The following is a 16,121-nucleotide window of genomic DNA, read 5'->3' as shown; positions in this document are numbered from 1 at the left end:
ACTTGAAATCTCTACTAAACTGGGGTACCGGGCCGTGCAAAACGAATCAGCCCATTGTTTTGAGACCGCAAGTGTTAAACAGATATCCTAGATGCTGATTGGTTTAGAGACGCCCAATCCCTCCAAACGTTAATATGTTTACAGACCCTCCTACACCTATCTAGAGGTTTACATAGATGCTAGGAACGTTACTTAGTTTTACTTTGTTTCTCAGATAGCCTACCCCGCGTGTCTGCATCGACTTTCAATTCCAGACAATTAAGATAACTGGTGACAGTGACAAAATAAAAGTTATTAAGAGCATCCAAAAATGAATGGTTTTCATTTAGATGACTTCCTTGCAGGGTGGATTGGAGGTGAGTGTCCGTTATTTTTCAACTAGTCAATTAGCTGTAGAATAACACGTTTTATGTTTGGATGAGTGGTTGGACTATTGCGTATATATAATATAACATGACATTTAGCAGACGCTTTTATCCAAAGCGACTTACGTGCATACATTTTTACGTATGGTTGGTCCCGGGGATCGAACCCACTACCCTGGCGTTTCAAGCGCCACGCTCTACCAATTGAGCTACAGAGGACAACATATCGATTTTGTTGTTTGTTTATCATCATGTGTGTTAAACAAACAAACTTTTGTATGTTTTTTATTTTAATACATTTGCTATGTTTGCTATTTAGGCCTATGTCTAATCTATGTTCGATTAGAAATAAAAAATGAATAATTGGAACAAAGTTTAAACAATGCACAGATTTTCCAAATCTAATTGCCCACATAGAGCTTGACATTTGATCATTTTGATCAAACACTCAACATTTAACATGCAATCAACAGGTAGTTAATAATTAAATAACCAGTACTACATGTTTGACTATTTAGTTTGAGAAAAACTCTTCCTTTTACATATTCTACTTCTGCAAGGCGCGCTACCTGAAACGGCCAGTAGGGGGCTTTAGTAGTTGCACATTGCATAATGAAATATGTGGAATGCTGTAAGTGGTCTCACTCTTCATCGCCCGTTATTCGCCTATAGGCAGACTACTGTAGTTATGAACATTAACGGCCTAAGTTTGTTTTTGCAAACGTTGAGTCAGAATGATCCCTAAGCAGAGCTAGAGCAGTGGTAGCGTTTTAAAATGCTGCTGAGACTGTCTGGCCGGGACATGATTCTCCCAGTTCTCTCTGTATTTCCCTGAAATCTGTGGTACTGTAGTTCTATTGTCCGAGAAGGGTCGGATGTTCTAGGCAGGGTGCCACTGAAACAACATTATATATTATTATTATCTCTCGCTCTCTCCCCCTCCCCCTATCTCACTCTCTTTCAATTCAATTTACTTTATTGGCATGATGTAACAATGTACATTGCCAAACGCGTACTTTGGAGATTAAGTGATACATTTACGATATGAACATAATTAAAACAATAATAATGAAGATTGTCAACGGGACAATCAGTAACAACAATAACCAAGGGTCAAAATAACCATAGATTGAACAATAACAATAAGCATAGAGGACATGTGCAGGTCGGTTGGTCTGTCAGACACTGTCCCTCATCTTATGGAAGGCAGCAATGTAGTGCGCTGCCAACCCACAGCTCTCCGCGTCCTCCCCCAACAGGACGGGTAGCCTATTCTCATCAGAGAGGTCTTGAAACCTTGAATAAGGGTTTAACATTTGGGGAAATGACACTCATTGTTTTATATTTTTTACATTTGGTGAGGAAATGCAGCTCTGTCTCTTTGCCATGGTGTACTGTCGATTTATGGCCAGATAGCACTGGGGGGGGGGGGATTCAATGACACATTAAATTAGATTTAGCCAATTTTGATAGGTATTTGAATGTGTGCTCTCTCTCTCTCTCTCTCTCTCTCTCTCTCTCTCTCTCTCTCTCTCCTCTCTCCCCACTCTCTTACACTCTATCTCCTCTATCTCCTCTCTCTTCTCTCTCCCACCCCTATCTTCCCTTCTCACTCCTCTAAATGTTGTTTCCATCTGTTTTTCCAATAGGAGCGTCCAGTGTTATTGTGGGTCATCCGCTGGACACAGTCAAGGTACATATGAGGACACAGTTCAACACAGAAAGGACTGGTTTCCCAGACACTGATCAAGCCGAGTCCTGGACTAAAATGCATTTTCAATGGAGATTCTCTGTTTATCTTGAGTTTAAGTCCAGGAATAGGATTAATCTGTGTCCAGGAAACTGTCCGATGAGGTTTAAACAGTGGAGGCTGCTGAGAGGAGGACAGCCCATAATAATGTCTGGAACGGAGCAAATGGAATGGCGTCAAACACATGGAAACCATGGAAACCATGTGTTTGATGTATTTGATACCATTCCACCAATTCCACTCCAGCCATTACCATGAGCCCGTCCTCCTCAATTAAAGTGCCACCAGCCTCCTGCGGGTTTAAATCAGGGATTTACATTAAGGTCTGAAAGGCACTTGCCCATCGGGGAAAAAATCCATAAAATGTCTCTTTCATTTAAACAATGGAGGGGAACCAGACAGATCAATGCTTGCAGTTTCGTTGTTGTCCGTAAACATAAAAAAATAAATAAAATAAAAACTGCCCAATGGGGGCGACCTCAGAGCAGGCTCAACTTGTCCAACTGTTCAGTTCACTTGCTCTAGGCAATAGGTCACACCTTAATGTCAATCCTTGAGTTTTTACCAAACATGCAACATTAGTTTATCTGCACATACACAGTTACCATTTAGTAGGCAATAGGCCTGCAGTAACAGTAAAACGAGTTACCACGCATCACATCACCTAGCCTACATGTTGTAGATTGTGTAGGCCAATGTTTTAGGTAGAAATGTTGAAGTTCTTAACATTTCCCATTCTATGATTCTACCCAACAGACTCGTCTACAAGCCGGGAAAGGATACAGGAGCACCCTCCACTGTGTCCTCCAAATCTACAGAAAGGAAACTGTAAGTGGATATGTCACTGCTCTCGTAGTCTAAATGTAATACAGGCCGTTTAGCAGACACTTTTATCCAAAGCTACTTACAGTCATGCATGCATAGACATATTGTATGGATCCCAATGGGAATCGAACCCACAGTAATCCATGGGAGGCCATGGGATAATTCTTGGCATGTGGTCCTCTGTAGCTGAATTGGTAGAGCATGGCGCTTGTAACACCAGGGTAGTGGGTTCGATCCCCGGGACCACCCATACGTCAAAAGAAAATGTATACATATATGACTGTAAGTCGCTTTGGATAAAAGCGTCTGCTAAATGGCATATTTTTATTATTATAAACCATTTGTCATCATGGCATTGGTATAGTTTCCTAAAGAACTGTAGAGGCCTTGGACATTAAGTGTCAGCCTCGACAACTACTGTAAAAGTTCATTATCATATTCATTTTACACACTCATCTGTAGATTATACTGTAGACCTAGCTGTGACAGTTCTGGAAAGAAAAATGTGACTTTTGAAGCAACTGTGCTTTTGTTTTATCAATATCCTTGAGCCTTGCTGTGAATATTCCCTCTGTAGCCTCTCTCCGGGCTGGGAGGGAGAACAACCTGGAAAGAAGTGGAGAGCGCTCTGGGAGGGGGGAAAAAATAAACCTTAAAGCTGCCAAAGACCATGTGGTATACTGGGACCCAGACCTTCTGCTAAACACACTGTTGCATAAAACGTCACATTTTTCTTCCACCTAGGTTGCTGGCTTCTTCAAGGGTCTCTCCTTCCCCCTGGCCAGCATCACTGTGTATAACTCAGTGGTGTTTGGGCTCTTCAACAACACGCAGAGGGTTATAAGCAAGTTCCGCTATGGTGATGGGAGGCAGCCATGTGGTATGTTGGACCTGACCCTGGCCAGCATGTTGACTGGGCTGATGTCAGTGGGACTCGGAGCTCCGGTCGACCTTGTTAAGATCAGACTGCAGTTGCAGACTCTGCCCTGTTTAGCAGGTAAAGTTAAAGCCCAATACAACATTATAGACCATTCTAGAATGTATTTATTTTAGTATAACTATCCTTCAGACCATTCTAGCAGGTATTTCCTTTAGTATAACTATCCTTCAGACCATTCTAGAAGGTATTTCCTTTAGTGTAACTATCCTTCAGACCATTCTAGAAGGTATTTCCTTTAGTATAACTATCCTTCAGACCATTCTAGAAGGTATTTCCTTTAGTATAACTATCCTTCAGACCATTCTAGAAGGTATTTCCTTTAGTATAACTATCCTTCAGACCATTCTAGAAGGTATTTCCTTTAGTATAACTATCCTTCAGACCATTCTAGAAGGTATTTCCTTTAGTGTAACTATCCTTCAGACCATTCTAGAAGGTATTTCCTTTAGTATAACTATCCTTCAGACCATTCTAGAAGGTATTTCCTTTAGTGTAACTATCCTTCAGACCATTCTAGAAGGTATTTCCTTTAGTATAACTATCCTTCAGACCATTCTAGAAGGTATTTCCTTTAGTGTAACTATCCTTCAGACCATTCTAGAAGGTATTTCCTTTAGTGTAACTATCCTTCAGACCATTCTAGCAGGTATTTCCTTTAGTGTAACTATCCTTCAGACCATTCTAGCAGGTATTTCCTTTAGTATAACTATCCTTCAGACCATTCTAGCAGGTATTTCCTTTAGTGTAACTATCCTTCAGACCATTCTAGAAGGTATTTCCTTTAGTGTAACTATCCTTCAGACCATTCTAGAAGGTATTTCCTTTAGTGTAACTATCCTTCAGACCATTCTAGAAGGTATTTCCTTTAGTATAACTATCCTTCAGACCATTCTAGAAGGTATTTCCTTTAGTATAACTATCCTTCAGACCATTCTAGAAGGTATTTCCTTTAGTATAACTATCCTTCAGACCATTCTAGAAGGTATTTCCTTTAGTGTAACTATCCTTCAGACCATTCTAGAAGGTATTTCCTTTAGTGTAACTATCCTTCAGACCATTCTAGAAGGTATTTCCTTTAGTGTAACTATCCTTCAGACCATTCTAGAAGGTATTTCCTTTAGTATAACTATCCTTCAGACCATTCTAGAAGCTATTTCCTTTAGTGTAACTATCCTTCAGACCATTCTAGAAGGTATTTCCTTTAGTGTAACTATCCTTCAGACCATTCTAGCAGGTATTTCCTTTAGTGTAACTATCCTTCAGACCATTCTAGAAGGTATTTCCTTTAGTGTAACTATCCTTCAGATCATTATAGAAGGCATTTCCTTTAGTATAACTATCCTTCAGACCATTCTAGAAGGTATTTCCTTTAGTGTAACTATCCTTCAGACCATTCTAGAAGGTATTTCCTTTAGTGTAACTATCCTTCAGACCATTCTAGAAGGTATTTCCTTTAGTATAACTATCCTTCAGACCATTCTAGAAGGTATTTCCTTTAGTGTAACTATCCTTCAGACCATTCTAGAAGGTATTTCCTTTAGTGTAACTATCCTTCAGACCATTCTAGCAGGTATTTCCTTTAGTGTAACTATCCTTCAGACCATTCTAGAAGGTATTTCCTTTAGTGTAACTATCCTTCAGACCATTCTAGCAGGTATTTCCTTTAGTATAACTATCCTTCAGACCATTCTAGCAGGTATTTCCTTTAGTGTAACTATCCTTCAGACCATTCTAGAAGGTATTTCCTTTAGTATAACTATCCTTCAGACCATTCTAGAAGGTATTTCCTTTAGTGTAACTATCCTTCAGACCATTCTATAAGGTATTTCCTTTAGTATAACTATCCTTCAGACCATTCTAGAAGGTATTTCCTTTAGTGTAACTATCCTTCAGACCATTCTATAAGGTATTTCCTTTAGTATAACTATCCTTCAGACCATTCTATAAGGTATTTCCTTTAGTATAACTATCCTTCAGACCATTCTAGAAGGTATTTCCTTTAGTATAACTATCCTTCAGACCATTCTAGAAGGTATTTCCTTTAGTATAACTATCCTTCAGACCATTCTAGAAGGTATTTCCTTTAGTATAACTATCCTTCAGACCATTCTAGCAGGTATTTCCTTTAGTATAACTATCCTTCAGACCATTCTAGAAGGTATTTCCTTTAGTATAACTATCCTTCAGACCATTCTAGAAGGTATTTCCTTTAGTATAACTATCCTTCAGACCATTCTAGAAGGGACAGTGCCTACAGTACCCATGGGTTTAGACAGCTCATTTTAGTGGGACTTTACTCAGAGGTCTAGAGTAGAACAGAACAGAATAGGTTGACAATTCAACGAACCAGAGACAACGTATCATTTGCCTATTCAGGTTCAGTGCCCCATAAGGTTTTTCAACAGCCATTCATATTTCACAACAGCAACTCAGACGAGCTAGTTTGAGATGATGAAGCCCATGGATCGTAACCAGCACACTCAGAGGTTGATAAACTAAAGGCGTCATAATAACTATCCTTCAGACCATTCTAGAAGGTATTTCCTTTAGTATAACTATCCTTCAGACCATTCTAGAAGGTATTTCCTTTAGTGTAACTATCCTTCAGACCATTCTAGCAGGTATTTCCTTTAGTATAACTATCCTTCAGACCATTCTAGCAGGTATTTCCTTTAGTATAACTATCCTTCAGACCATTCTAGCAGGTATTTCCTTTAGTATAACTATCCTTCAGACCATTCTAGCAGGTATTTCCTTTAGTATAACTATCCTTCAGACCATTCTAGCAGGTATTTCCTTTAGTATAACTATCCTTCAGACCATTCTAGCAGGTATTTCCTTTAGTATAACTATCCTTCAGACCATTCTAGCAGGTATTTCCTTTAGTATAACTATCCTTCAGACCATTCTAGCAGGTATTTCCTTTAGTGTAACTATCCTTCAGACCATTCTAGCAGGTATTTCCTTTAGTATAACTATCCTTCAGACCATTCTAGCAGGTATTTCCTTTAGTATAACTATCCTTCAGACCATTCTAGCAGGTATTTCCTTTAGTATAACTATCCTTCAGACCATTCTAGCAGGTATTTCCTTTAGTATAACTATCCTTCAGACCATTCTAGCAGGTATTTCCTTTAGTGTAACTATCCTTCAGACCATTCTAGAAGGTATTTCCTTTAGTATAACTATCCTTCAGACCATTCTAGCAGGTATTTCCTTTAGTGTAACTATCCTTCAGACCATTCTAGAAGGTATTTCCTTTAGTATAACTATCCTTCAGACCATTCTAGAAGGTATTTCCTTTAGTATAAGTATCCTTCAGACCATTATAGAAGGTATTTCCTTTAGTATAACTATCCTTCAGACCATTCTAGAAGGTATTTCCTTTAGTATAACTATCCTTCAGACCATTCTAGAAGGGACAGTGCCTACAGTACCCATGGGTTTAGACAGCTCATTTTAGTGGGACTTTACTCAGAGGTCTAGAGTAGAACAGAACAGAATAGGTTGACAATTCAACGAACCAGAGACAACGTATCATTTGCCTATTCAGGTTCAGTGCCCCATAAGGTTTTTCAACAGCCATTAATATTTCACAACAGCAACTCAGACGAGCTAGTTTGAGATGATGCAGCCCATGGATCGTAACCAGCACACTCAGAGGTTGATAAACTAAAGGCGTCATAATCACCTGTCAATGTCCTACACCAGTGATGAGTCACCAGTCACCGTTTTGAAGACGGAAATTGCTGCACCTTTTATATGGTGATGCACCACACGTCCTTGTGTGTTGCCTCATGGATCTTACGGTATAGGGCATCATAAAATACATGGGTTAAATGTTGACCATCACCTGTTGTTCTGGTATGTAGTTAAAGCCTCCTTCCGCATAAGAACCTTAATCCAAACTCTCCTCTTTCTGCCTCAGCGGTCAATAAAGTCAAGTACAATCTCATCTTTTATTGTTTGTATCCTTGTGTATTTTAGAGAACCTGAACATTGCCGGGACAACCGGAAACGGGAACGGTAACATCGCTGTGCGCTCCGTGACTCTCCAGGGCCAGCCGACCTACAGGGGGCCCATCCACTGTATCAGCTCCACACTGCAGACGGAGGGGATCCAGGGGCTCTACAGAGGGGCCGGGGCCATGGTCCTGAGAGACGTCCCTGGGTACACGCTGTACTTCATCCCCTACGCGTTGTTCCGTCGCTGGCTATCCCCCGAAGGGAGGTCGTCACCTCATCCCTGTTCTATATGGCTGTCTGGAGGACTGGCAGGTAACTGGAAGGTGTTTATGGATGAATGGTGATGTTACTGTTGCTAGTTGGTCTTGGTGGAAGCAAACAGAAAGCTAAAGGAGCGTTCTGTTGAACCCGCGGGCTGGTTTTGGTCTCCGCCAGGCCAGAGAATCTACTGGCTGAGGGTTATTAGGCCCATAAGTCAATCGAACCCTCAATCCTGACGTTGCTAGCAGGGCCGTAACCAGGGTTTGAGTTTTAGTGAGGTCCGGAAGGGGGTAGACTGCATTTCTATACAATTAAAACAACTTTAAAATGCTATTTGGAGAACAGCAAGAATGACCCCAGCCATTATGACCTCGGCTGCTGTAGGTTCATTCACCTCAGTCCATCGATAAACACCTAGCCTATTAGCTATACAGCTGTAATGCTATACCCCTGAAATATGAGAAATGATACACACTGACACGTAGCATCAGCGACTGTTCAGTCAGTTGCAATGATGAATTGCATAAAATCATCAACTCTTTACATAGATACTGTATCTCTTTTGTCAAAATACATAGCATTCACATTTGTATTCATAGGCATTACTAATCAAGCTCCGTACAAACAGACATCAGTGGAGCACACAGATGATCGTATTATCACATTCACAATAATTATTAGAATATTACTTACGTTTCTGTATTATCAGTGATGTAGTGGTAAAAACTCCATCGATGGAGATGATAAGACGAACAACCACCGATATCAAGGACATTTTATGACATTTTTAGAACTGTATTGTTTGAATGTTGATTGCATTTTAATGTCGGCCTATAGGGAAGATGGGTCCTGTGGAGATGTTCATACTGAAACATACAGTGGTTGTATTTTAATGTCGGCCTACAGGGATGATGGGCCATGTGAAGATGTTCATATTGAAACATATCATCTTTTTAAAAAGTTCCTGATAACATTAGTACTGATTTTCTCAGGGAGCCCCTCATGGGGCCCCGACCCCATGTTTGGGAACCACTGTACTAACCTCTCTCTGCTTACGTCCCCTCTCTCTCTCTCTGTCTCCTCTGCTTCCTCCTGCATGCATTGCAGCCTGCCTCAGCCTCACCACTGAGCGCCACGTCTGTCTCGGTAGCCTTCTCTCTGTAAAGCAACGTTATTATGATCATTTAGTAGCCCATTTTTTGCACCTGCTGAGGTTCGGCTCCGTTTCACGTTAGCTTCGTACTTCATCCTTCTAGCTGGCTAAGTATACTAGCCAGAGCCCTTCAACGTTACTGTATTGCCTAATACAACATTCCCTTTTGACACAGAGATCCTGATGAAATGTCAGATGATTCAGTTCTCAGTAGTGTTGCAAAGCTACCAGTAGTTTACCAAGGTTGCCGGAATCTTCAGTAATTTTGGTAATTAACTAATAGGAGTGGCAATATGGTCCGCTATTATCCTCAGTAATTTTCCATCCAAGTTGCTAGACCACGGTGGCTTGTCATTGTTGATAGACAACAATCACTGTTAAGCTCTTCCACACACTCACTTTACGGAATTCAAAATTACAACGCTTGTCTTTCATAATTTGGTCAGATATACTTGGATGTGTAGTGTCAGCATTTGTTGCTGGCATGTCATGCCTAAATTTGCTAATCTTACCAGTGAATGAAAAAAATTATGAAAGTAGTTGGCAATGTCAGTCGGTTTTGTGATGAATGAGCCATCTGATTCAATGAATGATGGCGCTGAGTTTGCCATTTTTCCCCAAATTTAATTGAAGGCGCTCCAAAGATTTTTACTATCATTCTTTTATGTCATTTATCTTTGTTTCATAGTGTAGTTTCTTCTTCTTTTTATTCAGTTTAGTCACCTGAGTTCTCAATTTGCAGTACGTTTTCCAATCGGTTGTGCAGCCAGACCTATTTACCATTCCTTGTGCGTCATCCCTCTCAACCATAAAATGTTTCAATTCCTCATCAATCCACGGGGATTTAACAGTTTTTACAGTAATTTTCTTAATGGGTGCATGGTTATTAGTAACTGGGATAAGCAATTTCATAAACCTGTCAAGTGCAGTGTCTGGTTGCTCCTCATTACACACCACGGACCAACACATATTCTTTACATCAACAACATAGGGATCACTACAAAACTTATTGTATGACCTCTTATACACTATATTAGGCCCAGCCTTTGGAACTTTGGTTTTCCTAGAGATGGCTACTAAATTGTGATCACTACATAAGATGGATCTGGATACTGCTTTCAAGCACATTTCTGCAGCATTAGTAAAGATGTGCTCAATACATGTTGATGATTTCATTCCTATGCTGTTTGTAACTACCCTGGTAGGGTGATTGATAACCTGAACCAGGTTGCAGGCACTAGTTACAGTTTGAAGCTTTTTCTTGAGTGGGTAGCTTGATGAAAGCCAGTCAATATTTAATCACCCAGAAAATATACTTCTCTGTTGATATCACCTACATTATCAAGTATTTCACACGTTATCCAGATAATGACTGTTAGCACTTGGTGGTCTATAGCACTCGTGGTCCTCTGTAGCTCAATTGGTAGAGCATGGCGCTTGTAACGCCAGGGTAGTGGGTTTGATCCCCGGGACCACCCATACGTAAAAATGTATGCGCACATGACTGTAAGTCGCTTTGGATAAAAGCGTCTGCTAAATAGCATATTATAGCAACTTCCCACAAGAATAGGCTTTAATTTAAGAGAACGATTATTTATGAATACTTGCTTCCGTTTGAGTCTTCGAGAAAGGTGTTGTTGATTTAATTTAGACCATATGGTTCAAGCCTAATTAATGGAACAAAAATCTAATCAACAATGGCATTCATTTCAATTAACTATTTAACTAATTAAAAACTCTTCCTACTGTTGACTTGTTTCAGAACCTGCCACCAGTTTGGCCCCAAAACATTGACAACAAAGACATAGTGACATGGTAAAATAAATACAAGAGTGTGAAAAAATATATACAGTGCCTTGCAAAAGTATTCATCCCCCTTGGCGTTTTTTCCAATTTTGTTGCATTACAACCTGTAATTTAAATAGATTTTAATGGACATACACAAAATAGTCCAAATTGGTGAAGTGAAATGGAAAAAATTACTTGTTTCAAAAAATTCAAAAAATAAATAACGGAAAAGTGGTGCGTGAATATGTATTCACCCCCTTTGCTATGAAGCCCCTGAATAAGATCTGGTGCAACCAATTACCTTCAGAAGTCACGTAATTAGTTAAATAAAGTCCATCTGTGTGCAATCTAAGTGTCACATGACCTGTCACATGATCTCAGTATATATACACCTGTTCTGAAAGGCCCCAGAGTCTGCAACACCACTAAGCATGGGGCACCACCAAGCAAGCGGCACCATGAAGACCAAGGAGCTCTCCAAACAGGACAGGGACAAAGTTGTGGAGAAGTACAGATCAGGGTTGGGTTATAAAACAATATTTGAAACTTTGAACATCCCACGGAGCACCATTAAATCCATTATTAAAAAATGGAAAGAATATGGCACCACAACAAACCTGCCAAGAGAGGGCCGCCCACCAAAACTCACGGACCAGGCAAGGAGGGCATTAATCAGAGAGGCAACAAACAGACCAAAGATAACCCTGAAGGAGCTGCAAAGCTCTACAGCGGAGATTGGAGTATCTGTCCATAGGACCACTTTAAGCCGTACACTCCACAGAGCTTTACAGAAGAGTGGCCAGAAAAAAGCCATTGCTTAAAGAACAAAATAAGCAAACACGTTTGGTGTTCGCCAAAAGGCATGTGGGAGACTCCCCAAACATATAGAAGAAGGTACTCTGGTCAGATGAGACTAAAATTGAGCTTTTTGGCCATCAAGGAAACGCTATGTCTGGCGCAAACCCAACACCTCTCATCACCCCGAGAACACCATCCCCACAGTGAAGCATGGTGATGGCAGCATCATGCTGTGCGGATGTGTTTCATCGGTAGGGACTGGGAAACTGGTCAGAATTGAAGGAATGATGGATGGCGCTAAATACAGGGAAATTCTTGATGGAAACCTGTTTCAGTCTTCAGAGGTTCACCTTCCAGCAGGACAATGACCCTAAGCATACTGCTAAAGCAAAACTCGAGTGGTTTAAGGGGAAACATTTAAATGTCTTGGAATGGCCTAGTCAAAGCCCAGACCTCAATCCAATTGAGAATCTGTGGTATGACTTAAAGATTGCTGTACACCAGCGGAACCCATCCAACTTGAAGGAGCTGGAGCAGTTTTGCCTTAAAGAATGGGCAAACATCCCAGTGGCTAGATGTGCCAAGTTTATAGAGACATACCCCAAGAGACTTGCAGCTGTAATTGCTGCAAAAGTTGGCTCTACAAAGTATTGACCTTGGGGGGGGGGGGTGAATAGTTATGCACGCTCAAGTTTTCAGTTTTTTTGTCTTATTTCTTGTTTGTTTCACAATAAAACATATTTTGCATCTTCAAAGTGGTCGGCATGTTGTGTAAATCAAATGATACAAACCCCCCCAAAAATCCATATTTTCCAGACGCTCTCATCCAGAGCGACTTACAGTTAGTGAGTGCATACATTTTCTATGATACTGGCCCCCTCGTGGGGATCGAACCCACAACCCTGGCGTTGCAAACGCCATGCTCTACCAACTGCGCTCTACCAACTGCGCTACAGAGGGCCAGGTTAACTCCAGGTTGTAAGGCAACAAAATAGGAAAAATGCCAATACTTTCGCAAGCCACTGTAAAGGATATTTCATGTTGAAACCCTTTTATTAAACATCAATGGTATTCATTAAGTTGGTGGTTTATATTTCAGGATAATGTTTTACAGTGTTGTCACTGTTTTTTTTAATTTTTAAATCATCTCATTTAATTATTTCATATTATATTACATGTGGTCACACAGAGGGCTAGAGATTATTACAAACATCTCTGATGATATGAAGTACTCAAAAGGGCCATCTTAATAATAAGCCATTTAGCAGACGCTTTTATCCAAAGCGACTTACAGTCATGTGTGCATACATTTTTTTTGTGTATGGGTGGTCCCGGGGATCGAACCCACTACCTTGGCGTTACAAGCGCCGTGCTCTACCAGCTGAGCTACAGAGGACCACATCTTGTGATAGATTACATAAAATTCTTGAAATATAACAGAATTCTGGTAGTTTACCCTCCCTTTGCTACCGTAGTTCTCAGTAAGAGGGGGGTCTGATGTTTTTGGTTAAAACAAAACAAAATTGTGTGGAAAGCAACAAGGAGAGGACATTTGGCAATTTTTGAGATTTTGAATACATTAGAACAGAAGGAAAAAGCTTACATTCCCACTGAAAGGTAACTTCCTGGCAGTGTGTCTCAGGACAGTTAAAAAAAAAAACCTGCCAGTTCAGTGTGTTTGAAGAAACATCTTGATATTACATGAAGTTTTCCAAAAATGTAATTGGCTGTTTTTAAGAATGTAACTGTAATCCGTAAAAAAATAGAAAAAGTAATCTGGGTTGATGTAATCTGATTACGTAATCCCTGTTACAAGTACCCAACACTGGTTGTACCTCTGTGGTAGCTAAACTCTGAACTGTAGTGACCTTTATTTGCGAGTACTGTAGTCTTCTCTACCACCAAATGATTCATGTATTATTTATTATTATTATTATTACATATAAAGCTTTGCCGACTTGAACATGCCCTGACTGTAGCCAAAATCCTGTTACAAGGACTTCTATAACATCATAGATCATCTCTACTGTTGCTCCATGCTAATGTACGTCTCCTGACCTCTGACCTTCTCCTGTCTACAAGGTTCTATCTCGTGGGTCACAGCTACTCCAGCTGACGTGGTGAAGAGCAGACTACAGGCGGACGCCCTCCACACAAGGAAATACAGAGGGATTGTACACTGCATCGTCCAGAGCTACAAGACAGAGGGGATACATGTGAGCAAACGAACACTGGGCCTGTTTCCCCCCGTACTCCGATTAAGCCCATAGACCTGGACTAAGCAGCGCTTTCAGTGAAGATCCTTCGTTGAGCATGCTTCTTTGTCCATGCGTAGGCCTAATCTTTGTACGGGAAACCAAGCCACAGTGTAGCAATTTAAAGATTGATTCATCAGTACATTTCATTTGGAAAGTAATACAGTAGCCTATATGTGTGGTTTTGGTGTAGCTTTGTGGCAACATAGACAATTGCTGACAGTGCTAGTAGCTGTTAGCGTTAGTCCCTTCAGTTTAAAATTACCCCAACTACCTCGACTAGCCGGTGCCCACCGCACATTGACTCTGCACCGGTACCCCCCTGTATATATAGCCTCCCTACTGTCACTTTATTTTACTTCTGCTCTTTTTTTTCTCAACACTTTTTTTTTGTTGTTGTTTTATTTTTACTTTTTTTTGTTTAAAATAAATGCACTGTTGGTTAAGGGCTTGTAAGTAAGCATTTCACTGTAATGTCTGCACCTGTTGTATTCGGCGCATGTGACCAATACAATTTGATTTGATTTGATTTGATTTAAAAGTTAAACTCAGGTGAACTCAACCCGACATGTCCTGTAAAAGTCACAAGGCGAGACAAGATCTGTTCCACAAAAAAAAAGTTATGATCAAACTACCAAGGTCGTTCCTGGGTTAAGGGGGAGTTCAAACAGGTTTTGGTCAGTTTGTGACGTAATAGAATAGTAGAAAGCCAATAGTGTTGTGTCACACCCCCCCCAATTCCAAGTGACCAGACTGATGATCTTGTTCGAATGTGTTTTTGGCAGACAGAGACTGAGCACGGACATTTGATCAATACCTGACAATCATTGACAAGATAGGTACTTGGCCTGAATGAGCTTGAATGGGCTTGAACCATGTGGTTTCAGCTAGATATTTGTTTTGGTTGGCTGTTATGAAAGTAGGATGTTACGTTTAATTGAATTCCTTTTTTTAAATTATACATTTAGTAATTATTTTCTCTCTCTCTCTCTCTTCAGGTCTTCTTCCGCGGAGCCTCAGTGAACGCTATCCGAGGCTTCCCCATGAGTGCCACCATGTTTCTGGGCTATGAACTCTCTCTGCAGTTCTTCAGGGGTCTCTAGTGTCTACACCGGTAATACACAGGAATATGATAGAGTACAGTATGTCCACTGAATGAAACATTATCTTGACAGCTATCCTCTTGTCCTTGGACACCCCAAAGGTTTCACCTGGAAGATTATTTGAATCCTTACAGAATGAAAGTGGTGAGCGACTTGAGAACTATCTGCACTATTGCCATAATACAATGTATTTGTAAAGTGTAAATACTCATTTCTTAAATTAAGAAAACATCTTAATAAAGGTGCCTTACACAAATGCATACATTTAAATATGCTATAATATAGAGTAACCGTATGCTTAATGTTTCTAGCTCTACAGCATAAATTAACTAGTTATTAGTACCCAACAGTTAACCAGTTCTAACCTCAGTAATGATACACACATTAATCATTACATTTTATGTTGGAGAAAATAAATGTCATTCCATGAGGCATAGTTTTGTACATCATTTGTTCTTAGTTATTTGTATGGTTTTTTGGGGGGGGGGGAATTCTTGTTACAGACTGTTTCTGTACACTTTTACTTGGAAAACCTAATAAACATATTGTTAAAAAATAAAATAATGGTATTCTCCTTTCTTTAAATCCTCTCCAAAGGTCAGAGTGACTGCATTAACCTTAAATATATTAGGCGCACTGACATGTAAAACAGGAAACACAGTAACAAAAACATTAGGGGCCCACAATGTTGGGCACGTGTTACTGAGCTGTTGGGGGCAATGAAGACGCCTTCTGAGGAACCTTATCTCAGGGCTGTGGCTGACTGATAAAGTCAGGTGGGATGGCGCTTCTGTACAGCTGTCTTTACACTATACAGTATCCTGATGCAGGGTTTCCCAAACTCGGTTCTGGGCCCCCATAACCCCCCCCCCCAACAACCCGTTTTGAATGAACTGTTGACTACAAACAACCTCCAC

At 40.3% G+C, this 16,121-nt stretch overlaps 1 protein-coding gene across 1 annotated transcript; it reads left to right on the top strand.

The window, feature by feature from the left end:
- Window positions 1–203: 203 nt before the first annotated feature.
- Window positions 204–15,699, top strand: LOC311105066 (solute carrier family 25 member 48-like). The gene is made up of 7 exons (XM_084147057.1): window positions 204–356; window positions 2,015–2,058; window positions 2,872–2,943; window positions 3,685–3,937; window positions 7,868–8,158; window positions 13,929–14,062; window positions 15,100–15,699. The coding sequence occupies exons 1-7, from the start codon at window positions 311–313 to the stop codon at window positions 15,202–15,204; spliced, it is 945 nt and encodes a 314-aa protein (XP_084003183.1). The 5' UTR covers window positions 204–310; the 3' UTR covers window positions 15,205–15,699.
- The last annotated feature ends 422 nt before the right edge of the window (window positions 15,700–16,121 follow it).

Source organism: Coregonus lavaretus (assembly GCF_964263955.1).
Source record: "Coregonus lavaretus genome assembly, chromosome: 29".
In the NCBI taxonomy this organism is placed as follows: domain Eukaryota; kingdom Metazoa; phylum Chordata; class Actinopteri; order Salmoniformes; family Salmonidae; genus Coregonus; species Coregonus lavaretus.
This window is presented reverse-complemented; position numbering and strand designations above follow the sequence as displayed.

Coding starts and splice junctions, on each gene's coding strand:
- LOC311105066 (XM_084147057.1), top strand. CDS start 311: ATGAATGGTTTTCATTTAGATGACTTCCTTGCAGGGTGGATTGGAG. Junction 2,944..3,684: donor AAATCTACAGAAAGGAAACT/GTAAGTGGATAT, acceptor TCTTCCACCTAG/GTTGCTGGCTTCTTCAAGGG. Junction 8,159..13,928: donor GCTGTCTGGAGGACTGGCAG/GTAACTGGAAGG, acceptor CCTGTCTACAAG/GTTCTATCTCGTGGGTCACA.